We start from the raw sequence: 27,160 nt of genomic DNA, 5'->3' as shown, positions 1-27,160 counted from the left end.
AAGTTAATCATTTTATTGCTCCGTTTAAGGTTAGGGTTGAGATGGATTGGTTTTAAAGTGTTAAATGGGTTGAATAAATTTAAGGATTTGAAAATCTTTTGAAGGATAGTTATTTTGAATTTTATAGATTTGTGTAGTTTAGAATTTTTCATATTTTCAGTATTAAGGAAAGGGAGGGCTTTGCTGTTGAGGTTGAATGTTTTAATGTAATTATAAATTAGTTTTGTCCAGGTGGGGGACCAGTGAGGTGAATTTGGGGTATAGTCACATATTGTTATTATTCTGTTACTATTCGTAATATCGTAATAAAGTTTGAAGTCAGGTAGACCTAAGCATCTCTTGTCTTTGGGAAAACGTAAGTTTGTGTAACTAATTCTGGTTCATTTGGGGGACCATAGGAATTTGGATATAGAAGAGTGAAGAGATTTGAAAAATTTGTTGTGGATTGTTATGTTGGCGACATTGAAAACATAGAGAAATCTAGGCAGGATATTAATTCTAATTCTGGCTACTTTAGGGAAAAGTGGCAGGTGCAGTTCTGCCCACCTATTTAGATCCTGATGAATATTAGACCAGAGTTTGGTGATATTATTTAAGCAGAGCTGTTTGGGGTCTTGGTGAAAGGATATTTCTAGATACTGTAGAGAGTGGTTAACTTTGATTTCAGAGGATATAGCATAAATAGGTAGTTGACAGAAGGAGTTAATGGGAAACAGTTGTTTTCTCTAAGTTTAATTTATAGCTAGAAAATATCGAATAGTTATCTACAGAATTCAGTATTTTCTGGAGATCTGAGTTAGGAAGACAGTAATTCTAATCACTGTTTTGGGGTCAGCCAGAAGAAATTAGCAGCTTGGGCACATATAAGGTGATACAAACCACCTCAAATGATGATAAGGTACTTGTGATCCAATTTACAAGTGATACTTGGTACTAATACAATAGTGGGATTATTTTGCACATTAATTTGCTTTTGTGTACATTTCTGGTTTCTGCCTTCAGTCATGGAATGCTTGTTGAGAGAAATTAAATTAAAAAATCATTTTAATGGTATTGAAAGCTCAGGTGATTGAATGGCTAATCAGATATGGAGAAATTGTACAATTCCATAACAAAAGAAAAACATATGTACATTGTAGGTAGAGACTTAACTCCTAAACTATCTCTACCACTGCCTCAAACAATGGCAACCTCAGAGTAAGAATAGCAAGTCACAGTGGTATGGGAGTGATCCCTTATAAAGAAAGCATACAACACAAAACATATTTTGTATGTTTGTGCTTTGCTGCTATCAGTCTCTGGTTGGGAAAGCAGTCTCCAACGCTCATTTCTATCTATTATTTTCAATCTCTAGTTATTTTTACTATTCCTCTGCCAAGTCTCCCTATACTGCTGTCTCATCAGCTACCCCCTCTTTCTCCTTTTATGAGATATACTACCGGATCTACATGAGAACAACAAAAGCTCTAAATGCCGACAATGAGAACACCGACACTGGTAGACCGACAATGGAAATAATCGACAGTTCAAAATACCGACATTGAAAACACCGACATGCAAAATGAGCGCAACTGTGTAAGTATTTGATAGTGATGGACTTTAGGGTTAGGGTATGGGTAAGGTAAGTGTGCGATAGTGACGGACTTTAGGGTTAGGGTGCGGTTAAGGTGAGTGTGAGATAATGACGGAATTTAGGGTTAGGGTGCGGGTAAGGTAAGTGTGCGATAGTGATGGATTTTAGGGTTAGGGTGCGGGTAAGGTAAGTGTGTGATAGTGATGGATTTTAGGATTAGGGTGCGGGTAAGGTAAGTGTGCGATAGTGACGGACCTTAGGGTTAGGGTTTGGGTTAAGGTTAGTGCATAGATAGTTGTGTATGTAAGGTTTAGTGTAGGTTTGTAAGGTTTTTGGTGTGCTTGTGTTGTGTGTGTGTTTTTCGGAAACGGAATTTGTTTTGTTTTGTTGACTGTCGGGATTGTGGTTTGTCAGGCATGTCAACTTTCTTGTTTTTGAACTTTCAGTTTTGTGGTGTTGGTGATCTCGTTGTCTGTGTTTTCGCTTTTCGGAGTTATCAGGTAGATCCATCCTACCACATCTTTTTCCCTTTTCCTGAGATATTTTATCATATCTTCCTCTTTGTACTCATATAACTCCTCATATCCTGCAGGACAAACTTACAAAACATTACCATTTCCTTTTTCTTTCTTCAACTAACCCCCTTATACGGTCATAGGTGTGTATCCGGCTAATGGCCCTGGAGCCTATATAAGCCTAGCCCAAGAAGATTCCCTGGCATCATATCACCCAAAGTTAGTTCCCAGTGCCCCTGTCAAGCAAAGCCATTGAAGTGATCCCCAGGGTGAACTTCCTATTGCCCACCCACTCGTCAAGATTTCTCTTAAAGAGGGCCAGTGAAGTGCTCTGCTTGATGTGAATGGGAAGTTTGTTCCAGAGTATGGGAAGTCTCTGGGTTAGGAACCTGTTCCTCCAGCATGTTCTATTTATTGTGGTAATGAGGTAAAGGTCCCTGGAATGTGTGGCACAGAGGGATTGGGATTTCTTTAGGTGTAGCATATCTAGCAGCTCTGGGTCAGACATGGCTTTGTAGGTCAAGAAGAGATCGCCTCTAAGCAGGCAATAAAGAGACAGTATAGCTAGAGTTTTTGAGTCTGTCCGTATAGGGCATGTATCTAAGGCCTACGATCCTCTTAGTGAGGTATTTTTGTGGCCTTTCCAGTTGTTGTAGGTGTCTAGTGAGGTACATACCAAAAGGGGCATTGTATTCTATAATAGGCCTAATGAGGGATGAGTAGAAAGAGATTATGACCTCTTTCTTCCTGGATGAGAAAACTTTTGTAATGAGATGTGCCACATAGAAGGACTGTCTGACTACAGTGGCAATGTGATTATCAAAGGAGAGGTTGCTGTCAACCTGTGTCCCCAGGTCTCTTATCACACCTTCAGTGTTTAGTGGACTACCGCCTATGTGGTAGTTCATGGGCACCAAATTTTTCCCAAAGGGAATGACAATGCACTTTTTAGCATTGAGCTTAAGGCCACGGTTCTGGCAACAGTCACTGGTGTCAGTGAGGCCTTATTGTAGCATGTCTACATCAGTTGGAGATCAATAATGGCTCCCAGTTTGCAATCATCTTCAGAGAAGTAGATGCGAAACAGGAGAGGACCTAGGACTGATCCCTGTGGGACACCACTTGTAACTGGTCGGTAGTCAGATTTGGAGTCCGCTACTTTCACAATGTGGGTTCTATCACTGAGCCAGTTGGCAACTCATCTTATTACATAGGGGTTTGTGCCTAGTTTAGTGAATCTATCTATGATTCCTGAGTGAAGGATGGTGTCGAAGGCCTTGGCAAGATCTAGGTAGGCTGTGTGAACTACCTTGCCCTCATCCACAGCTCTGGTGACAGACTCGAAGAAGTCTATCAGGTTGAGCAGGCATGATCTACCTTACACAAACCCATACTGTGTGGGGACCAGAGTTTGGAGATTCCCTATGTTCTTATTTATAAGGTCCATAATGATGCACTCCATAGCCTTACATATCAGACTCGTCAGGCTAATGGGGCGGTAGTTCCCAGGGTCTGTAGTCGTTTCCCCTTTGTGGAGTGGGATGACCATAGCAGTGCGCCATTTGGTAGGAACAAAGCTGCAAGTTATTCATGCAAAACATGACACACTATTCATAAGTGAGTGCATCAATTCTGCTACTCCTAGAAAATGTTAGCTGTTCGATTAAAAGTATCCTAACAAACATATCTGTACACAACTTTAAATATACACTATTTCTGTAACTGAACATATTGTACTTGTATTGTTTTACACTAAAATCTACTATTTTGTTTCTTTTTATGGTTTTGTACTGATTTCTACTACTGTCTGTATATTGTCTGGTATTGTACTGTATTCTTTTGCTTTTGTGGTGCTTGTATTGTATTGTAGTTTCAATTTTTACTTTTCTGGAGCTTTTCTCTCCAGGCTTCCACTGAAAATGGGCTACCTGGCTAGACTGACTATCCCAGTAAACAAATGTTAAATACATAAATAAAATAAAAAAATAAAATAAATTTGCTCCCAATACCTTCATAGCTTCATAGGTGTTTATTACGCTAATGGCCCTAGGGACCTTTTTAAGCATAGCTATGCATCCCAAATCTCTCACAAGTTCTGGTACCCTTGATAAGTGTAAGTAGGGGCTTGGGAGATTAAACATTTACAAGCTGGGACCTGGGAGATAAACCATTTAAAGGTTGCCTGTGTCCATTAGAGGCACAGGTGCCAAGCCAGGGATGAATTTCTTGTTCACCAAACAACTGTCAAATTTACACTTGAATTTGGTTAGGGAGGAACTCTGCTTCACATGGATGGGGAGCCTGCTCCAGAGATGGGGTAGGCTCTGGGATACATACCTGTCTCTCCAGCAGGTCCTGTTTATATCACAGGCAAGGTTTAAGTCTTTAGAATGGGTAATTCTAGTGCTGTTTGTTTTGGGGACATGCAGGAGGCCCATCAGAGTGGGGTCTGACAATGCCCTGTATGCCAGGCATAGATTTCCCCTCAAAAGCCTGTAGGAGACAGAATGTCTACACAGGACATTTTACTTACGCCTTGTATTCTTTTAGTGAGGAACCTCAGTGGAGGTTCCAATTGTTGGATATGCTTGGTTAGGTCTGATGAATGCCAAATGCAGTGGAACAATGACTTCCTTGGACCTAGGTTCATAGGTTCATAGATTAGTACTAAGCTAACTGCCCTTGCGAGCCATTTTAAGCCAAGCCAATTATCCCTTGTGAGACTCAAACCTTGCACCTTGTGTTTGCAAGGCAAACACCTTAACCATTAGGCCACCCTCCCTTGTCATACCTTTGTTTATAGGTTGTGCAGCACATAATGATTTCCTCACTACTGTAGACACGTGATGGTCAAAGGCTAGATTACTGTCTATATGTGTCCCTACGTCCCCAACTACTGTCTCAACTCTAAGGGGTGTGTTGTCAATATGATAGTTACCAGGGGTGTATGACTTCCCTAAGGATATTATTAAGGATTTCTTGGTATTTAGTTTCAGTCCATGGCTCTGATACCGGTTATTTGTCTGTGTCACCCCTTCCTGGAGAACATTTATGTCAGTGTGGGATTCAATGACAGCTCCTAATTTGCAATCATCTGCAAATTTAGTCAGCCAGAGACCACGGATATTGACCTTGACTTCAGAGAAGTAAATGTCAAAAAAGAGGGGTCCAAGGACCGATCTCTGAGGGGATTCTACTTGTGACTGGCTTCTTTGTAGAGGTGGACTCCACAATTCTAACTTCCTGGATTCTGTCTGTGAGCCACTTGGCTATCCACTGGGTAACGTATGAGTTTGCACCTAACCTCTTGAGTTTATCAGCAATGATGAGTGGGGTATTGTGTCAAATGCCTTGGCCAGGTCAAGGTAGGCACTGTGAACCATTTTGCCCTCATCCATTGCTTTGGTGAACTTCTCAAAAATTTCCAACAGGTTGAGTAGGCAAGACCTGCCCTTGATAAAACCAAATTGGGTTGGGTTCAGTGTATGGAGGTTTACTACATTATTACTGATCATTTCCATGATAATTCTTTCCATGGCTTTGCATACAAGACTAGTGAGACTTATGGATTTGTAGTTTCCAAGGTTTGTAGATAGGCCACCTTTGTGCAAAGGTAGTTCTGTTGCTGTTCTCCATTCATAAGGCATGAAGCCTGTTTGGAGGCTACAGTTAAATAGCAATCCCAGAAGCCCTGATAGGTCATATTTCATGCTAGGTCAGACATTAATCCCTTTAAGAATTTGGGCAATTTAAAATGTGGGAGATGCCTGACTTGTAAGCATATATTAATTACAGGGAAGGATTGTTTCATCAATGGCCCATCCGAAATCATACTAGAGTTTAAGGGGCATTTTGATTGCTCCTCTGTTTCAAATAATGTGGTTTACGTTGTCTTATGCCAGTCGTGTATGGCATTTTATGTGGGCACCTAAAGTTCCTTCAACTCTATTAATTATGGTTCATAGCTTCTTCTCTGGTTGACAAATATACACCTGACCTGCAATTGTATATAATACTAAATGGACTAGAAACATTTTCACTGCTTGTACATTAATAGCCATGCACATTGCAAGGGTGGAGCTTCACCACCTTAATTCTTGCCCTAATTAACCCAATTTATTCTATTAGTGAATGCAAATGTTACTGTTGTCATACTCATAAAATCCTAAATGACTCTGTTCCGTGCTTATCTGCATCAAGACCCACCTTCAATAGTGGTGACTTCTTACACTCTACTTTCCTCTGGATCAGCATTGTTTTCTGTTAATGTTGTCAAACATTTGCCTCCTCCACAAAAACAAAATGATTCATATTTATCAGTTTTGGCAGCACCCTAGCTATTCTCTTTGCTAGACATAAACAGTTTATAATCATGGTTCAAAACTGAAATGGGTCTATATGAAGTTGAATAAGGAAGGTACACCTAAGGAAGACCCTGAACAATCTAAGGGAGGTGATGGGTGATTTATTCTTTTTAATATGAAAGCTGGAAATGGCTGCTAGTTGAATCTTGACAGTAAAATAGCTAACCCCATTGTGGAACAGAGAAGTCAGGAAGTCTAAGATCACAGGGATAAGGGCCAAAAAGGTATCCAAATGTCTAATAGACACTTAGATTGAAAATGTTTTCAATTTAGTCTTATAATCCTTTCTGGGTAGAAGGTTTCTGTACAGAGATCAAATTGCGAATGACATGGGAAGAAAGCTTGGATTGTCTGTCATCGGAAATGGAGAAATTATGCAGACAATTTGAGGACTTGAATGTCTGGGTGAGCTATCCCAGATGCTTGCGAGAGAAGATTTGGAGTGGTTTCTGGCACCCAAGGGGGTGAATCAGATAACACCAGAGGAAGGGAAACCACACCTGTCGAGATGAAAGGCAGCAATGAGGATCACACAGACCTTCCTCCACAGGTCTTTCTGCAGAAAGTTCGGGATGAGAGGAGTGGGGGAATAGGCATAAAGGAAACTGGGGGGGGGGTCAAGTGGGGGTCACAGCATCCCTCAGAAACTCCCTTCCTGAGGGATTAGGGCAAAGTACTTGCTGTATTTGATGTTGATGGGGGAGACAAAGAGATTGCAGCATGGTTGGCCTCAACTGCTGAAAATCTGATCCAACACTATTATACTGAGGGACCATTCACGAGGAAGGGAGACAGACCTGCTCAACCTGTCTGTTAGAACACTGGACTTCCCCAGTATGTGTGTTCCTATCAGAAAGTGGAAGAAAGACCATTGCCAAACCCTCATGGCCCATCAACATTAAGGTTAAGATCGTGTTCCTCCTTGTTTGTTGATGCACCAGACTACTCACATACGAGTATTCACATCACATCGTATTTGTTTCATCTGAAGATGACATTCATAGGAAGGAAGTCCTGGAAAGCTTGCAATCCTAAGGGAACTGCCCTCGTATCCAGGATATTGATGTGAAGACTGGCATCTTCCCCAAAAAAATGACCAAAAGTGTCAGGAGAAAAACCTTGTGACATGATGAAATAGTTCTTCCTTTCCTTCTGGTTTCTAGAGAAGGTCCTTTGGGGTTAGAAAAAAAACAAATCCTTATGGTAGACAATGTGCATTCATCTTGCTCACTTCTGGAAAGCATTTCTTTTACCTTTGGCCTGAAGGAGGTAGAGCCATCAAAGGGGGCATTGATAAAGGATGTCCTAAAGTGCTCTGCAAAGCCACACAGGTGCATCCAAGTACACTCTCTAACAGTTATGCCAATGCCTACAGCTCTCAAAGTGCTTTCTGTCATGTAGAAAATGAAGCACACAGACAAAATCAAGAGGGATTGAAGGGTGGCCATCTGCATGTCAACAAACTTCTTTTCCTCAGCAGATAAGGACTCTAAGAAGGATTTGGAAACTCCTTCGTCAAACCACTCTGGAAGAGCATAATGTGCCAAACAGTTCAGTGCCCTAACCACAAAGGTTGCTGAAGCATAAACTTGCCTCCCAAATCTATCCAGCACCCTAGACTCCCTATTACAGGGATTTTTGAAGTTTTCCTTAGCAAATTCCTTTTTTGATGGATGCTGCCAACAAATGCTTTCCAAAAGTGAACAAGATGTAGGCACATTGTCTACCATAGGGATTTGTTTTTCTACCCCCCCCCCAAAGATCTGACCACAAACTAATCACCTTGGAAATCCACATCCCCCTCCCCCACAAAGGTAACAATCATGAAAAACTTCTCCAAAGCTAACTTTGGGCGTCTAAAAACAGAGGTTGCTAACTTCACGGCACCCATGCAAATGGAGAATAATTGCATGACAGCCAAATGATACACCAATGCATTGTACGAACACGTACACAAATGCATGGATCTCATCATACCCAACAAAACCAAGACACTCTCAACCAAAAAAAGGAAGCCAATCTGGTGGTCACCTGCCATAAATAAACTCTACAACAGAAGGAGGAAACTGATGCAGAATAAGGTGAAGTCCCAAGACTGGAAAAACTCCCTTATCAGCCTCAATAAAAAGTTGAGATCCCTCGTCAAATCCTCTAAAGCTAGCTTTGAAAACAGAATTGTAGAAGATAGTAAAGACAACCACAAGGCTTTCTATAGTTATGTAAAGAATCTCCATGGCAATACCCAGATTTGCTCTCAGCTACTGCACAATGGTACCTCCTATACAGATATTGCCAATATACTGGGCGACAGATTCAGTGCCAACTTTTCCCCTCTCCCACCCCCAAAGGACAAATCACAATACCAGTAGATTGCCAGGCACCCAGTATTACTGCTGCACAGGTTAAAACAGCACTGTCCAAGGCCAAGAATGCAGCTTCTGTGGGACCTGACAATATCCCTGGCTGTGTTCTACATGAACTACAGAGTGAAATGGCACCTCACCTGTGTCTCCTATTCAATCACAGCTTCACCTCAGGCTTTGTCTCTACCGAATGGCGCACTGCTACAGTCATCCCTCTCCACAAAGAAGGAGCGACTACAGACCCTGGGAACTATCATCCCATTAGCCTGACGAGTCTGATATGCAAAGCCATGGAACACATCATCATGGACCTAATAAACAAGGATATAGGGAATCTCCAAACTCTGGATAGTTTGGTGAAGGTAATCAGATCATGCCTGCTCAACTTGTCGACTTCTCGAGTCAGTCACCAGAGCTGTGGTTCATACAGCCTACCTTGATCTGGCCAAGGCCTTTGATACCATTCCCCACTCAGGAATCATATAAAAACTCACTACACCAGGCATCAACCATTATATCACTAGGAGGGTTAGAAACTAGCTCACAGACAGAGCCCACAGTGTGAAAGTAGCTGACTCCAAGTCAGACTGCCAACCAGTCACGAGTGGATTCCCATAGGGTTCGGTCCTGGGTCCTCTCATGTTTGGAATCTACTTCTCTGAAGTCCAGATCAACACAAAGGGACTCTGGCTGACAAAGTTCACAGACGATTGCAAGTTGGGAGCTATTATTAACTCCCCAAGTGATGTTGACATACTACAGAAAGGTCTCGCTGAGACCAACGACTGGTGTCAGAACCATGGCCTTAAGCTCAATGCCAAAAAATGTGTTGTCATCCTCTTTGGGAAAAACCTGGTTCCCATGAATTACCACATCGATGGTATTCCACTGAACACAGAAGGCGTTATGAGAGATCTGGGAACACAGGTTGACAGCAACCTCTCTGCTGACCACCACATTGCCACTGTGGTCAGAAAGTCCTTCTATGTGGCACATCTCATTACTAAGGGTTTTGCATCCAGGAAGAAAGAGGTCATTGTCTCCCTCTACTCTTCCCTCATTATGCCAATCATCGAGTACAATGCCCCATTTGGCATGTACCTCACTAGACACCTGCAACAACTGGAGAGGCCGCAAAAGTACCTCACAAAGAGGATCCTAGGCCTTAAACACGTCCTATATGGACAGACTCAAAAATCTCCAGCTATTCTCTGTCTCATATCACCTACTGAGAGGCGATCTCTGCTTGACTTACAAAGCCATGTCTGACCCAGCTCTGTTAGAAATGCTACATCTAAAGAAATCCCAATCTCTCCACACCACATGCTCCAGAGACCTCAACCTCATTAACACAATCAACATAACATGCTGGAGGGAAAGGTTCATAACTAAGAGGCTGCCCATGCTCTGGAATAGACTTCCCATACATGTCAACCAAAGTACCTCACTGGCCCTCTTCAACAGAAATTTTGATGAGTGGATGGGAAACAGAAAATTCATCCCGAGGATCACTCCAGTGGCTCTACTCAACAGAGGCATTGGGAACTAAGGTCAGGTGGCACAATGCCAGGGTAATCCTATGGGCTAAGCTTGTAAAGGCTCCAGGGCCATTAGCCTAATACACACCTATGAACCTATGAACATGGAATCAATAGTGAGACTCTTTTAAGAAGCAGACAGGCCAGCCCAAGAAGCCTTGAGAAATACTGACTCCTCCTGGGAGGGGGCTTTGGAAGATCATACACTTTTTACATAAGTAATTCCAGGATTTCTCCAAACAAGATGACCCCAAGGGGAATCTGGGGGACCTCTCCCCCCAGTTGAAGTCAGTATCCTCAGTCATAGACACCTGGGGGGAGTCAACATGCCTACTTTTACATGAACACTTCCGCCAAACCTCCCCAACAGGGTGTTTTGGGGAGATTTAGAAGCTGAATGGGAGTATTCAATGTGGGCAGTTTCAAGGCTATAAAGGTCTGGCTTCTCAGATGGGATAGAAAGTGTCAGATAAGGACCCAGGGAACTCCTTTGGGGAGGGACAGATCCAAGTAAGAAAGGGAGGTCTATTCCCTAGAAAGAGAGAGCACTGTCTTGTAAGCTTTGAAAGTAGAGGTTGGGACAGGACTTCAGACTACTCCAGCAGAAGCTGCAGCAGTTACCATGATTTGGTTCCACAGCCCCATTCGACTTGGCTCTAAAGCCAATTCCAGGGTCAGACTATCAAGCTCCAAGTCTTTGAGGGGCAGGGAAGGCTCTGAAAACGTCAGAGTCAAGACAGGCCCTCCTTGTGCAATACAGGCACCTTGGCTTCAAAATCCAGCAGGGTCCGAGCCACTAGGTTCCAAACAGATCAGATATTTTTGGAATTGAAGAAGGCCAGATCTTCAGATCCACCACACAATCCCCAAGAAACACCCAGATCCAGAAACTCTGAGTCTGAGGGTTGGATTAGAGAAGGAGTGATAATTTTATGAGGGAATGGGCTTATATCCATTTTGCTGAAAGTGGTCTGGATTTGGGACCTGAGGAGCTTCCTCATCATTCTATCCATGTCCATCTCAGAAAGGCTTCAGGAAGACTGCACCAACCAAACAGATGAATCAGTGGAGGAGAGTCTGGATAAGAGATGGAGAGGCCTTTCTTGGAGGAAAGGGGATTGAAGCTTGGGTGAAACTGGCACCAGAGAAAAAAGTTGTTCTTGCAGAGGTGGAGTGTTGGAGTCAATAAAGACAGGATTCAACACTGGAAATGAATCTGAAAACTTAGGAACCTTTGGGGTTGGACCACAGGAAGGTGAACGAGTCATGACCACTTTTCTGGATTCCTTTGACTTTTCCTTTTCCTTCTCTTTTTTTCTTTCGGCTTGTCATGACTCTTCACACCCATGGACTTGTCAGAAGATTTCCTGTGAGAAGGGGAGACAGCCAAGGAATCAGTAGAGTGAGGAGGGGGTAATTCTCCTGCAAAGGCAGGGTGGAGCCCCCTGATGACTAATTTGTTCTTCCTTTCAACTAACACCCTGGAGCCAAAAGCAGTGCGAATAGGGCATTGTTCATCAAGATGAGCAGTCCCTAAACAGTAAAGGCAGTTGGCGTGGGCATCAGAGTTGGGAATCTTATGGCTGCAGGCCATGTATTTCTTAAACCCAGAAAGTTTATCTGACATGATGAGAGAAAAACCTCACATAATTATTAAAAAACAAACAGTAACAACAACAGTAACCACTAGACAGAGACTATCAAAAATATTCTATCACTATGAAAAATACTATTGAAAAGAATTATGAAAAATACTACCACAAGAAAGGCTAAACAACAAGGAAAACAGCATCGAAAAGATGATAATCAGAGCAGTAAGCCTAAAGTTCAATGTTTTTTTTTTAAGAGTAAAGGGGAGGTAAAAGTACAAGAAAAGGACTGTGATAAAAGTAGCAGAGGATAAACCTCATAAATATGAAAAGTATTACAAAATTATCTTTGACTTAGCTTAACCCAGTGTAAGCAAAGGAGATCACTTCTGTAGCAAAAGAGTGTCAAACGAGATCCGAAGTAACTCTCTAGTTACAGGGTTTTATGGGTAAGGGGAGAAACCTGAGCTTTGGATCCAAAGTCCAAGAATGACTGAAGTTGGATCTTAGCTGAATCTGATAACCAATCCATTGAGGAACGGACAGAACAGACAACAAATTAATTAGGTTTGCCTTCTTCAGATATGTCAACTGAATATAACTTGACAATGAACAGTCTTTGAATTAAATTCTCTCTGCTCAAATTGTATCTGAAGGTTTCATATGCAGACAAGAGAAGCTTAGCCTTCCTGTTCCACACCTGCTGGATAAATGGTGCATCCAGACCACAAACCTACTTCTTCCTAAGTTATAAAGAAATACAGAATTACCTCACATTGCTGTCAACTGCAAACATACATTTGCCCAAAAAATCTCATTAATAGTGTCAGAATAGGAAATCTATGCCACCACAACATTTTCAATGAAAAAACTTCCTCGTGTTGCTTCTTAGCCATTCCCCTCCCCTCTCTTACTAATTTTAAAGTTGTGCCATGTGCTTGTTTTCATTATTAGAAGCTGTATGCAAGGAACTGCCATTTTTCTTTTAATGGAATATGGCTATGTAACTTAACAGAGCAACCTTTCTCAGAAACTGTTTGGCACATCCTGTTATACTAAAAACAAAGCATTAATTCAGGCATATAGGATATGTACAGATTCAAACTGTTGTGTTCACAAATAATCACAAACCAAGCAGTATCAACATGCAAAGTATACAAAATATTGCTCCTTGTAGGAACAGCTGTTAAACAAATCAAGACATATTTTAGGAAACATTATAAACCTATAAACTAATGTATGTACTGAAACAAATTAAATATTGCAAATACAAAACAAAACTTAAAATTCACATAGTACAATAGCAATATGTCATGTTTTAGGGTGTAAGTTTTGGCTTACTCACATTCACTTATGACATTGCTTATATATTGTATATTTACTGCATACTACTTTTATGTTACATATTATTGCACATACTTTTATAATTTGCTAGCAGTACACGAATGAAAATATTTGTAATAATTACCATACATACAACATAAAATAAAAGTTCGGGAGGCATTACGGTAAAAAGTACATCCATGTTATAAAGGGAAGCAGAAGGCAAAAGGCAACTGTGTGTGCAGGAAAGAGTGAATTTGGCTAATATGACATCATCTCGGAAAAATGTTAAGGGACTGAGAAGGTGGTGTTAAAATGGAAAGGAGTAGGGAGATGGAAAAAGTATGGCAGGCAAGGTAGAAATGTTAATTTTGACTGTAGATGAAATACCGGGGGGGAGGGGGTTAGAGAGGCCCTGGAGTTATTCTTTTTCATGAAGATAGTAACCTCAGTAAAATATCTTCTTATATTTATTTCTTTACCTGGACAAGGTCTACTATTGCACATAATGGCCTCCACAGCTCTTCCTTCACAGGGTCTGCCACCATATTGTGCTGGTGGATTACTGCAAGATCGAATCCTTGTTCTGTTGCCTTTTCCACATGTACGAGAGCAATCATCCCAAGGACCCCATTCAGACCAGAGTCCATCCACTAAAAACAAAACAAGGCTAGTTACTACTAAGTACATTAGACAGAGATTACAGATACATTTTTGCACATTATAAACAACAAATACAAAAATTTAATCAGGTAACAACTGTGTATTACCAGTTGCCCTATTCTATGCAAAATTAGTACAAATGGTACCTTATGCTACATCCCTGAAATTACATTTTTCTCTTCAAGGAAAAAAGCAAATGTGAAATTCTGGTATATAGTTACTGCAATTATTAGGTATGTACCAAGGTTATTACATATGAGAGTGCTTGAGTCAGACCAAGGCAATTACAGACCCATAAGTCTGACCTCATATTCAAAGCCATGGAAAGAATTACCATGGAATTAATCAGGAGATGGGGAACCTCCAAATACTGGACCTGTCTCAGCTTGGATTTATCAAGTGCAGGTCATGCTTACTCAACCTGGCAGATGAAGGCAAAATGGTAAACACCACATACTTGGCCAAAGCTTTTGATACAATTCCCCACTCAGCCATAGTAGAAAAGCTAAATAATCTGTGTCACTTGCTGGGCTGCCAAATGGCTCACAGATAGGACACAAATAACTAAAATAGGGGAAGTTACCTCCACACAGAGACCAGTCACCAGCGGATTCCCCCAGAGTTATGTGCTGGGACCTCTCCTGTTTGTCATCTACTTTTCTGAAAGAAAAGCCAATACCAAAGGGCTCTGGCTGACTAAGTCTGCAGATGACTGCAATCTAAGAGCAGTCACTGAAACGCCAAGTGACTTAGCCATCTTGCAGAAAGGTTTGTCTCAAACAAATAACTGGTGTCAAAATCATGGTCTGAAACTAAATACCAAAAAATGGATTATTGTATCCTTCAGGAAGTCTTCCACCCAAGGAACTACCACTTTTGGAATTCAGCCCTAAGAGTTGACCCAGTTGTTTGGGATTGGAAACTTACATGGACAGCAACCTAACTTTTGAGCAACATGTGTTTATTGTTGTAAAAATGTCCTTCTATACAGCATAGCTTATAAACAAAGGGATTATTTCTAGATCTAGGGATGACATGGTCTCCCTTTACTCAGCACTCATTAGTCCAGCCATTGAATATAATGCCCCCTTTGCCATGTATCTATCCAGACACATGTAACAACTGAAGTTTAAAAATGGCTAGAGGTAAAAACAAGGTGCAGAAAATATATAAAGCAAAAACAGAAAAACTGCACCAAGTTAACACACAAAAAACGACGTTTATTCAAACCAAAAACAAAAAAGAAAAAAGAAAAAAAGGTAAACGCTTTCACAACTGCTGTTGCTTCATCAGACACTACTATAAAATAACAAGCAGCTTAAATAGGTGTATTAAATGAACTAAAAAAGCCAGTCACATGATGCTATGCAAAGACAGATAAAAGGTATAGTGAACTGCAAATGGGGAAAGAAATACATTACACTAAATAAAGGTATGCTTACACTCTACTTTCCTCAGGATCAGCATTGGCTCATAAGACTGATGGGGCGGTAGTTCCTGGGATCCAAGGTGGATCCCCCCTTGTGGAGTGGGATAACTATAGCTGTGCTCCACTCAGTGGGCATGAAGCCTGAGGTGAGGCTATGATTAAACATGACACTTAGGTGAGGTGCTAAAGGTTTTCATTCTCTAGAGTTATTATTAAAAAAACAGTTGCTTAACTGAATGCTAAACAGAAAATAAGGGGCTACCTTGATAATACAGATTAGTTTAGAAAGATTACTGTTAAGCAACTGTTTTGTAATAATAACTCTAGAGCATGAAAACTTTTAGCATGACTCAGACAACAGAAAGTAGAAAGGGCTGTCACCAGCCTGTCTAGTGAGGTACATACCAAAAGGGGCATTGTATTCTATAATAGGTCTAATGAGGGATGAGTAGAGAGAGATTATGACCTCTTTCTTCCTGGATGAGAAACCTTTTGTAATGAGATGTGCCACACAGAAGGACTGTCTGACTACAGTGGCAATGTGATTATCAAAGGAGAGGTTGCTGTCAACCTGTGTCCCCAGGTCTCTTATCACACCTTCGGTGTTTAGTGGGCACCAAATTTTTCCCAAAGGGAATGACAATGCACTTTTTAGCACTGAGCTTAAGGCCACGGTTCTGGCAACAGTCACTGGTGTCAGTGAGGCCTTTTTGTAGCATGTCTACATCAGTTGGAGATCAATAATGGCTCCCAGTTTGCAATCATCTTCAGAGAAGTAGATGCGAAACAGTAGAGGACCTAGGACTGATCCCTGTGGGACACCACTTGTAACTGGTTGGTAGTCACATTTGGAGTCCGCTACTTTCACAATGTGGGTTCTATCACTGAGCCTGTTGGCAACTCATCTTATTACATAGGGGTTTGTGCCTAGTTTAGTGAGTCTATCTATGATTCCTGAGTGAAGGATGGTGTTGAAGGCCTTGGCAAGATCTAGGTAGGCTGTGTGAACTACCTTGCCCTCATCCACAGCTCTAGTGACAGACTCGAAGAAGTCTATCAGGTTGAGCAGGCATGATCTACCTTACACAAACCCATACTGTGTTGGGACCAGAGTTTGGAGATTCCCTATGTTCTTATTTATAAGGTCCATAATGATGCACTCCATAGCCTTACATATCAGACACATCAGGCTAATGGGGCGGTTGTTCCCAGGGTCTGTAGTCGCTTCCCCTTTGTGGAGTGGGATGACCATAGCAGTGCGCCATTTGGTAGGAACAAAGCTGCAAGTTATTCATGCAAAACATGACACACTATTCATAAGTGAGTGCATCAATTCTGCTACTCCTAGAAAATGTTAGCTGTTCGATTAAAAGTATCCTAACAAACATATCTGTACACAACTTTAAATATACACTATTTCTGTAACTGAACATATTGTACTTGTATTGTTTTACACTAAAATCTACTATTTTGTTTCTTTTTATGGTTTTGTACTGATTTCTACTATTGTGTGTATATTGTCTGGTATTGTACTGTATTCTTTTGCATTTGTGGTGCTTGTATTGTATTGTAGTTTAAATTTTTACTTTTCTGGAGCTTTTCTCTCCAAGCTTCCACTGAAAATGGGCTACCCGGCTAGACGGACTATCCCAGTAAACAAATGTTAAATACATAAATAAAATAAAAAAATAAAATATATTTGCTCCCAATACCTTCATAGCTTCATAGGTGTTTATTACGCTAATGAGCCTAGGGGCCTTTTTAAGTATAGCCATGCATCCCAAATCTCTCACAAGTTCTGGTACCCTTGATAAGTGTAAGTAGGGGCTTGGGAGATTAAACATTTACAAGCTGGGACCTGGGAGATAAACCATTTAAAGGTTGCCTGTGTCCATTAGAGGCACAGGTGCCAAGCCAGGGATGAATTTCTTGTTCACCAAACAACTGTCAAATTTACATTTGAATTTGGTTAGGGAGGAACTCTGCTTCACATGGATGGGGAGCCTGCTCTAGAGATGGGGTAGGCTCTGGGATACATACCTGTCTCTCCAGCAGGTCCTGTTTATATCACAGACAAGGTTTAAGTCTTTAGAATGGGTAATTCTAGTTCTGTTTGTTTTGTGGACATGCAGGAGGCCCATCAGAGTGGGGTCTGACAATGCCCTGTATGCCAGGCATAGATTTCCCCTCAAAAGCCTGTAGGAGACAGAATGTCTACACAGGACATTTTACTTACGCCTTGTATTCTTTTAGTGAGGAACCTCAGTGGAGGTTCCAATTGTTGGATATGCTTGGTTAGGTCTGATGAATGCCAAATGCATTGGAACAATGACTTCCTTGGACCTAGATGTCATACCTTTGTTTATAAGTTGTGCAGCACATAATGATTTCCTTACTGTAGACACGTGATGGTCAAAGGCTAGATTACTCTCTATATGTGTCCCTACGTCCCCAACTACTGTCTCAACTCTAAGGGGTGTGTTGTTAATATGATAGTTACCAGGGGTGTATGACTTCCCTAAGGATATTATTAAGGATTTCTTGGTATTTAGTTTCAGTCCATGGCTCTGATACCGGTTATTTGTCTGTGTCACCCCTTCCTGGAGAACATTTATGTCAGTGTGGGATTCAATGACAGCTCCTAATTTGCAATCATCTGCAAATTTAGTCAGCCAGAGACCATGGACATTGACCTTGACTTCAGAGAAGTAAATGTCAAAAAGGAGGGGTCCAAGGACCGATCACTGAGGGGATTCTACTTGTGACTGGCTTCTTTGTAGAGGTGGACTCCACAATTCTAACTTCCTGGGTCCTGTCTGTGAGCCACTTGGCTATCCACTGGGTAACGTATGAGTTTGCACCTAACCTCTTGAGTTTATCAGCAATGATGAGTGGGGTATTGTGTCAAATGCCTTGGCCAGGTCAAGGTAGGCACTGTGAACCATTTTGCCCTCATCCATTGCTTTGGTGACCTTCTCAAAAATTTCCAACAGATTGAGTAGGCAAGACCTGCCCTTGATAAAACCAAATTGGGTTGGGTTCAGTGTATGGAGGTTTACTACATTATTACTGATCATTTCCATGATAATTCTTTCCATGGCTTTGCATACAAGACTAGTGAGACTTATGGATTTGTAGTTTCCAGGGTTTGTAGATAGGCCACCTTTGTGCAAAGGTAGTTCTGTTGCTGTTCTCCATTCATAAGGCATGAAGCCTGTTTGGAGGCTACAGTTAAATAGCAATCCCAGAAGCCCTGATAGGTCATATTTCATGCTATTTAGAAGGCATCTTGGGATACTGTCTGGGCCCATTGATGCAGTGTTCTTGGCCTTAGAGAGAGCATTACGGGTGTGTTCCCTAGTGATAGCAGGGGTAGTTATATTTGATGGCATTTCCTGAGGGAAGGTGGGGGGGTAACGTTGGAGCTGAATTTGTTGACCAGTAGGTTTGCTATATCTTCTGGCTCAGTATAGGCGGCTCCATTTACAATGAGCTCTGCAGACAATTGCATATTGCCTTTGAGGTTGTGGATATAGATCAAGAATTATTTGTGGTTGTCCTTAGCTCTTTTGATAAGTTTCTTCAAACATTCCATCCCCCCTCTTGCCTATTTTCTATGCCCTATTGATAAAGTCCTTTTTCTGCATTCCAGAATGTCGGATAAGTTCTTAAAATGTTTTCTGGTAGTTGATAAATATAATATTCTGTATGACTGCTGTTATTTTCCTTAATGGCCTGCATCCGAAATCATACTCTCTCCTTTTTATTGTGAACTTCTCCTCTGTTTCAACATAATTTCTTTCCAGTTTGATTTGTTGTCTTATGCCTGTGTTTTATATATATAAGCCTTAACTGTCTGTCTCTAAAGTATCCCTTCAAATCTAGTAACCTAAGACCACCTTGTTATATGGGGAGAAACAACTTTCTTCACTTATATTCACCTCCATAAGTTCCTTCAACTCTTTATTAATTATGGTTCATAGCTTCTTCTCTGGTTGACAAATATACACCTGACCTGCAACTGTATATAATACTAAATGGACTAGAAACATTTTCACTGCTTGTACATTAATAGCCATGCACATTGCAAGGGTGGAGCTTCACCACCTTAATTCTTGCCCTAATTAACCCAATTTATTCTATTAGTGAATGCAAATGTTACTGTTGTCATACTCATAAAATCCTAAATGACTCTGTTACGTGCTTATCTGCATCAAGACCCACCTTCAATAGTGGTGACTTCTTACACTCTACTTTCCTCTGGATCAGCATTGTTTTCTGTTAATGTTGTCAAACATTTGCCTCCCCTCCACAAAAACAAAATGATTCATATTTATCAGTTTTGGCAGCACCCTAGCTATTCTCTTTGCTAGACATAAACAGTTTATAATCATGGTTCAAAACTGAAATGGGTCTATATGAAGTTGAATAAGGAAGGTATACCTAAGGAAGACCCTGAACAATCTAAGGGAGGTGATGGGTGATTTATTCTTTTTAATATGAAAGCTGGAAATGGCTGCTAGTTGAATCTTGACAGTAAAATAGCTAACCCCGTTGTGGAACAGAGAAGTCAGGAAGTCTAAGATCACAGGGATAAGGGCCAAAAAGGGATACAAATTTCTAATAGACACCTAGATTGAAAATGTTTTCAATTTACTCTTATAATCCTTTCTGGGTAGAAGGATTCTATACAGAGATCAAATTGCGAATGACATGGGATGAAAGCTTGGATTGTCTGTCATCGGAAATGGAGAAATTATGCAGACAATTTCAGGACTTGAATGTCTGGGTGAGCTATCCCAGATGCTTGCGGGAGAAGATTTGGAGTGGTTTCCGGCACCCAAGGGGGTGAATCAGATAACACCAGAGGAAGGGAAACCACACCTGTCGAGATGAAAGGCAGCAATGAGGATCACACAGACCTTCCTCCACAGGTCTTTCTGCAGAAAGTTCGGGATAAGAGGAGTGGGGGAATAGGCATAAAGGAAACTGGGGGGGGGTCAAGTGGGGGTCACAGCATCCCTCAGAAACTCCCTTCCTGAGGGATTAGGGCAAAGTACTTGCTGTATTTGGTGTTGATGGGGGAGACAAAGAGATTGCAGCATGGTTGGCCTCAACTGCTGAAAATCTGATCCAACACTATTATACTGAGGGACCATTCACGAGGAAGGGAGACAGACCTGCTCAACCTGTCTGCTAGAACACTGGACTTCCCCAGTATGTGTGTTCCTATCAGAAAGTGGAAGAAAGACCATTGCCAAAATACTCATGGCCTATCAACATTAAGGTTAAGATCGTGTTCCTCCTTGTTTGTTGATGCACCAGACTACTCACATACGAGTATTCACATCACATCGTATTGCTTGTCTGGATGAAGATGACATTCATAGGAAGGAAGTCCTGGAAAGCTTGCAATCCTAAGGGAACTGCCCTCGTATCCAGGATACTGATGTGAAGACTGGCATCTTCCCCAAAAAAATGACCAAAAGTGTCAGGAGAAAAACCTTGTGACATGATGAAACAGTTCTTCCTTTCCTTCTGGTTTCTAGAGAAGGTCCTTTGGGGTTAGAAAAAAACAAATCCCTATGGTAGACAATGTGCATCCATCTTGCTCACTTCTGGAAAGCATTTCTTTTACCTTTGGCCTGAAGGAGGTAGAGCCATCAAAGGGGGCATTGATAAAGGATGTCCTAAAGTGCTCTGCAAAGCCACACAGGTGCATCCAAGTACACTCTCTAACAGTTATGCCAATGCCTACAGCTCTCAAAGTGCTTTCTGTCATGTAGAAAATGAAGCACACAGACAAAATCAAGAGGGATTGAAGGGTGGCCATCTGCATGTCAACAAACTTCTTTTCCTCAGCAGATAAGGACTCTAAGAAGGATTTGGAAACTCCTTCGTCAAACCACTCTGGAAGAGCATAATGTGCCAAACAGTTCAGTGCCCTAACCACAAAGGTTGCTGAAGCATAAACTTGCCTCCCAAATCTATCCAGCACCCTAGACTCCCTATTACAGGGATGGACAGTGAAGTTTTCCTTAGCAAATTCCTTTTTTGATGGATGCTGCCAACAAATGCTTTCCAGAAGTGAACAAGATGGAGGCACATTGTCTACCATAGGGATTTGTTTTTTCTACCCCCCCCCCCCACCAAAGATCTGACCACAAACTAATCACCTTGGAAATCCACACTCCCCCTCCCCCACAAAGGTAACCATCATGAAAAACTTCTCCAAAGCTAACTTTGGGCGTCTAAAAACAAAGGTTGCTAACTTCACGGCACCCATGCAAATGGAGAATAATTGCATGACAGCCAAATGATACACCAATGCATTGTACGAACACGTACACAAATGCATGGATCTCGTCATACCCAACAAAACCAAGACACTCTCAACCAAAAAAAGGAAGCCAATCTGGTGGTCACCTGCCATAAATAAACTCTACAACAGAAGGAGGAAACTTAGGGAGCCTATTACAAGGAAGATAACTAGGGATCTTGCAGAAAGATTAGAAATATTTTGGAAATGTTATGAAAGTCTATATAAAGCAGGGAAATATGGAAATCAAGAAAAGGTACAAATGGAAACGTTTATGGAAAAATTAAATATGTCAAGGCTAGAGGGAGAGGAGGCTCAATTACTAACTGTTAGGATAGGAGGAGATGAGATAAAGTAGCAATGTATAACCAATCTACAGGAAAGTTCCCAGGATTAGATGGTTTTCCTGTGGAAGTTTGGAAGCTAGGAGGTAAAAAACTGATGATGATCAGGAAGGTTTTTGTTTAACACTATTTTAAGAGAAGGAGAAGTACCAACATCCTGGAAGAAAGTGGTCATAGCTATACTACCTAAAGAGGGTAAAGATCCATCAGAGATCCTGAGATCATCGAACAAACTCCTATTGAAAGTCATTAAGTCAAACAACAGTTTCAGACAATTTATACTCTAATCCCTCAACAAATCATCAATACCACAAACCCATCCAACTTCAAACATCTCCTTAAAGAACACCTGGCCAACAAGTGGCTCTGCCCATGCATAGCACCTCGTTGATCATATAATTTCCCTCTGTCCTCTATCCTTCACCTCTGTCTTGCAACTACATTTTTGTGTATGAAGACTTAGTACCCAAGATGTTTTATCTGAATGAGCACCATTATACTTACCCTAGACGTACACAGATTTTTTTTACATTATTGTTATGTGCCAGCTAAATCAATGTATGCTGTATTTCAGGTTTTACTATATTTCTTTGTAAAATGTTATTACTGTCAACTGTTTTATTGTATGGTATCTTCTTTTTTTATTACAACTGGAGATTTTCTCCCCAGGCCTCCACTGAAAATGGGCTTCTAGTCCATTTGGACCTTAACGGAAAACAAATGTTAAATAAATAAAATTAAAATAAAGATCCAGCTTCATATTGGCTAATTTCAATACTAAATCATGATTATAAAGTGTTTATGCCTATAATGGCTAAAAGAATGGCAAAGGGGATGCCAAAATGTATACATATGGATCAATGTGGTTTTGTGGAGGGGAGACTAACATTTGGCAACATAAACAGAACAGTGATGATGTGATGATCCAGAGGGGAAACAGAATATAAGAAAATACCACTGTTGCTGATGGGTCTTGATGTAGAGAAAGCATTTGACAGAGTAAACTGGGATTTTATGAGGAGAGTAACAGAAGCATTTGCATTCCCTGATAAAATTATATGGTTGATTAGGAGGATACATGAAGGATCGGAGGCAAAAATTAAAGCAGATGGGGTCCTCTCTGATAATCTCTGCTTGAGCAGAAGAACCAGTCAGGAATGTCCTCTCTCCCCTTTGTTAAATAACAATTGGCAAAGAAAATAAAGGACTCAGAAATTCAAGGGTATAATTGTTAGGGTAGGCAAGAAAAGCTGGCTATATTTGCAAATGACATTATTTTATACCTGACAAAATCAGAAAGTGACATTACAGTTGTGTGGAACATATTGAGACAGTTTCAAACCTTTTTGGGATGCAAAATTAATGAAGCAAAAACAAATTATGTATCTACATACAAATTGGTTCAGCAATATCCATATATTTGGGGGCATGATAAAATTAAGTATTTAGAAGTATGGATTAAAAATGATACTGTTATGGCAGCTAAGGATATGTGGGAAGAGATTAAACAAAAGATAATACAAAAACTGACAAAATGGAAGCTCTGTTATATGGATATTGATAGTAAGATATAAGCAGCTAAAATGCTTTTAGTCTCTTTAGTCTTATACACAGGTCAGGCATATTTTTATCAACTAGAGGAGAAGTTGGGGATAGCAATTAATAAAGAGCTGAAGGATCTTATCTGGGAGGGGATGACAGCAAGAGCCAAGTGGGATAGGCTTATTCTTAACAAAAGGAATCCAGAGACAGCGCACACAATCCGCACTCTTTTATCAAAGTAAAACGCCCAAAACTAGATCACAAAAGTTAGTGAACGCTTATCCAGTACATGCGTTTTTTGCCAGCCTGTAGCTTCAACTTCATCAGACAAAATGAAATAACTAATTAAGCATTATATAATATATTATAATACAATACATTTAAAAAAAATTCAAGCATCTAAGTTAAAACCAATGAAAATAGTGACAGTCTCATTAGCTCATTATAAGTAAAAATTGATAAAATTGTAAAAAAATTAAAAAATAAAAATTTAAAAATAAAAAATTTAAAATTTTAAAAGCAGAGGTATTTATTAAAAGATTTATTGAAAATAGTGTTCACAATAAGATGGTTTAGATGAACCCATAATATAATGGAAAAACTTAGGTTAAAAAACTGATAAATGTATAGTACATACAGTAATTGTAGTAGGTACATAAAAACAGAAGTATAGACAACAGGTTCATAGAACTTCATAGACTGTTTTAATGCGTTTTTCAAACTCTTGAGAGCAGGATGAGAGCTGGAAATTTAATTTTATATATTTTGATTTGCTGGCCTAAATTTGTATTTCTAATAAAATTCCCAGGGATTCTCTTATTTCTCTAAGCCTCTCTCTCAGGGACCTTCTTTATTCCTTTTTTTCAAAAGTTCTGGTTTAACTTGTTCTTGTTGTGGTTTTTTGCTTGTATGTTCTTTTGCTTTTTGTATTGTTTTTTCAATACTTTTAAATTGTTTTAAAATGTTCATACTGAAATCTCTTTAACTTTTTCTTCAATTAATAAACACTCACATTACACATTGCACCACTCCCTTATACTCACAGTTGAATACACTCAAGCTGTATATATATATCTGTGTTATATATATTTGTATGCCATTATTTCAATGTAAATTTCTAAGTACATTGTTTAGGACATTGTTTAGTAGTGATATGCAATGAATGAGATTTGTCTCTAAAACTCTTGTTGTGACGATGATTTGTAGTGATTTTGTTCTCTTTCCAATTTTTTGTTCTCATTTTTTTTTTATATTTTTTTTTGGTTTTTTTATTTTCCTTTTTTTTATCTTCGAGAGAATGGAGTTTTTTTTTGACTCATTGAGGATCATGAGTTTATCTCTTTTATCTTCCCATTAAATTGAAAATTCCAAGATAAGTGTGATGATCAGAGTCAGATGAGATTTTTATGTTGATGTTTGTGTTTGTCTGACTCTTTTTAGTGTGTTTTTCTATAAGGCTTTGTCATTTTTTACATCCTTTTATGGGTTTAAATTTTTCTCTTCTAGTGTTTTTAACTTATTTCTAATGTTTTTATGAACTCGCTTGGGTCTCAGCTTGTTATGAACATGTTGTCATTAATATCACATTCCTTGTAAAAATCTTCGTCCTTGCTTGTCATCTTCCATAACCCCAACAAATTGTTTTTCTAGTTGGTCACTACCCCCAGTCAAAAGATAACAATATAAATCAAGAAAAGCCGATATAAGACCAATATTCGAATTGTCAGAATTCAGTAGTTCAATTCCCACCCTAACCTACTATGTTATGCAAGCATAAGTGGGTGCACCTGCCACCCCGCTTTTTACCCTTGCTTGGAATTGTCAAAAATTAAATTAGGCTTATTCTTCCAACAGAACACATCAGATTGTGATTATCCGAGCTGAAGGGGTATTTTAGAGCAACACTGTTAAGGCCCTTATACATAGCACATGCAGAAAACTATAATTCAGAGTGGAAAGAGATGATGATAAAACATGGGGGAAGCTCAAGTTACAGACAGAGACTGGGATTTTGGATCCAGACCTTTAAGGAGAACAACAATAATCATACAGAATATTATATTTATAAAGTAGCAGAGGGTCTTATAAGAAGTAAGCCAACATGGGAATGGACAAAGGAGATTCTGCCAATAGGGGTGACTGCAATTAGGGATACAGACAACAGGTAAGATGGGGTGGGAATATATTGGAGAAAACTAGCAAAGGAACCAATGTACTGGGAGCAAGTAACTACAGAAGGAAATGTAATAGAATGGAAAGATGCCAAGAACTTATTTGGACTGCAGGCTAAAGATTGCCTTCCATATCAAGAACTAATATCAAAGTATAGGCAAAAAAAGAAATAAGGGGGGTCCTAAATGAAAGACCAGCAGTGCTAGAGTTTTTAGTAGAATCTAGAACAGAATTTGCCATTAAGAAAGGAATAATAAGTACACCATATAAAATATTGCATGATAACTATAAGAATTATAGGAAGGAGTGGGAAGAGAGATTAGGTAAGTAATTCACAAAGAAACAATGGGGAGGTATATGTATTTCCTCAAATATGCAACAAAATCTAAAAAGATTTTGGATCTTTGCCTGGAAGTGCTTATATAGGTGTTTTTATACCCCAAGCAGACTTCAAAGAATTTTTCCTCAGGTAGACAGCAAACACTGTAGGTGTGATGGGGCAGAAAGAGGTAACTGGGAACATATTTTCTGGGTGTGTAATGAGTTAGTAAACTTTAAAGATTTCCTGCAGACTGTTCTGTCACTGATGCTGGGGGAGCAGGTTGGAGTGACTGAGGAAATTATTTTTTTGAGCTATGATACAAACTCAGAATTGCCTAGACATAGTAAGCCTTATGATGGCTACCAAAAAGCAATTACTAGAAAATGGAAATCAAAATCTAAACCAACATTACTAGAAGTAGTGAAGATAGTAAAAGAGTTAAAACAACTGGAACTGGGATCTTTATTAAATGGTAGGAGCAAATTGCAAAGGAAAAAATGGGAACTCTGGGATCTATACACGTAGAGGAGGAACAAGGTTTAAAAGAAGGCAGGATTTGTGTGAGCTATGTAATGGTTGACTAACAATGACTGGATACGTCAAAAGTGATGTATAATGTTTGCAGCTACAGCTGTGTCGGCACAGTTTGGAATGCATAATGTTTCCAACTGAGATTGTGTCACTATGGTTTATTGTCATTTATATAAATGTAACATGGCATATGTCACACATGGTAATTTAATAAAGATGTTTCTTGTTTAAAAAAAAAAACAGAATGGTTTGGAGGGACAGTTATATTTTGCAGAGGATACCACTGCTGTAGAAAAGACAACCCTTCCACATAAAACAAAGTTCATCTCTGTCTACTTTCAAATGCAACTTAGACCTATGGATAGGAAACAGGAAATTTACCCCAGGACTGCCTCCTGTACTACTAAAGGGCAGCTGCAACTCCTAAATGCTTTATTCTATGCATATGTCCCCTCATACTATCTATGGTATGATCCCATTTATTCTCATTACTGGTAATATATAATTATCAACCATGGGATGAGTAAGGCCAATCTATAGGTTTGAGCAAAAAATGGGAAACTGGCTAGTCTT

At 40.0% G+C, this 27,160-nt stretch overlaps 1 protein-coding gene across 1 annotated transcript in view; it reads right to left on the bottom strand.

Annotated features, from left to right (window-relative positions):
• HMCN1 (hemicentin 1) overlaps nt 1-27,160 on the bottom strand; it is a 5,606,893-nt gene that overhangs the window by 430,159 nt on the left and 5,149,574 nt on the right. Inside the window, exon 89 of the mRNA XM_044085314.1 lies at nt 13,748-13,918. Coding sequence (XP_043941249.1) covers nt 13,748-13,918 — 171 coding nt within the window. The remainder of the gene's footprint in view (nt 1-13,747; nt 13,919-27,160) is intronic.

This window comes from Protopterus annectens, chromosome 10.part0 (assembly GCF_019279795.1).
Source record: "Protopterus annectens isolate FY-2018-M chromosome 10.part0, PAN1.0, whole genome shotgun sequence".
Lineage (NCBI taxonomy): Eukaryota > Metazoa > Chordata > Ceratodontiformes > Protopteridae > Protopterus > Protopterus annectens.
The sequence above is the reverse complement of the archived record's forward strand: the minus strand, read 5'-3'. Positions and strand labels throughout refer to the sequence as shown.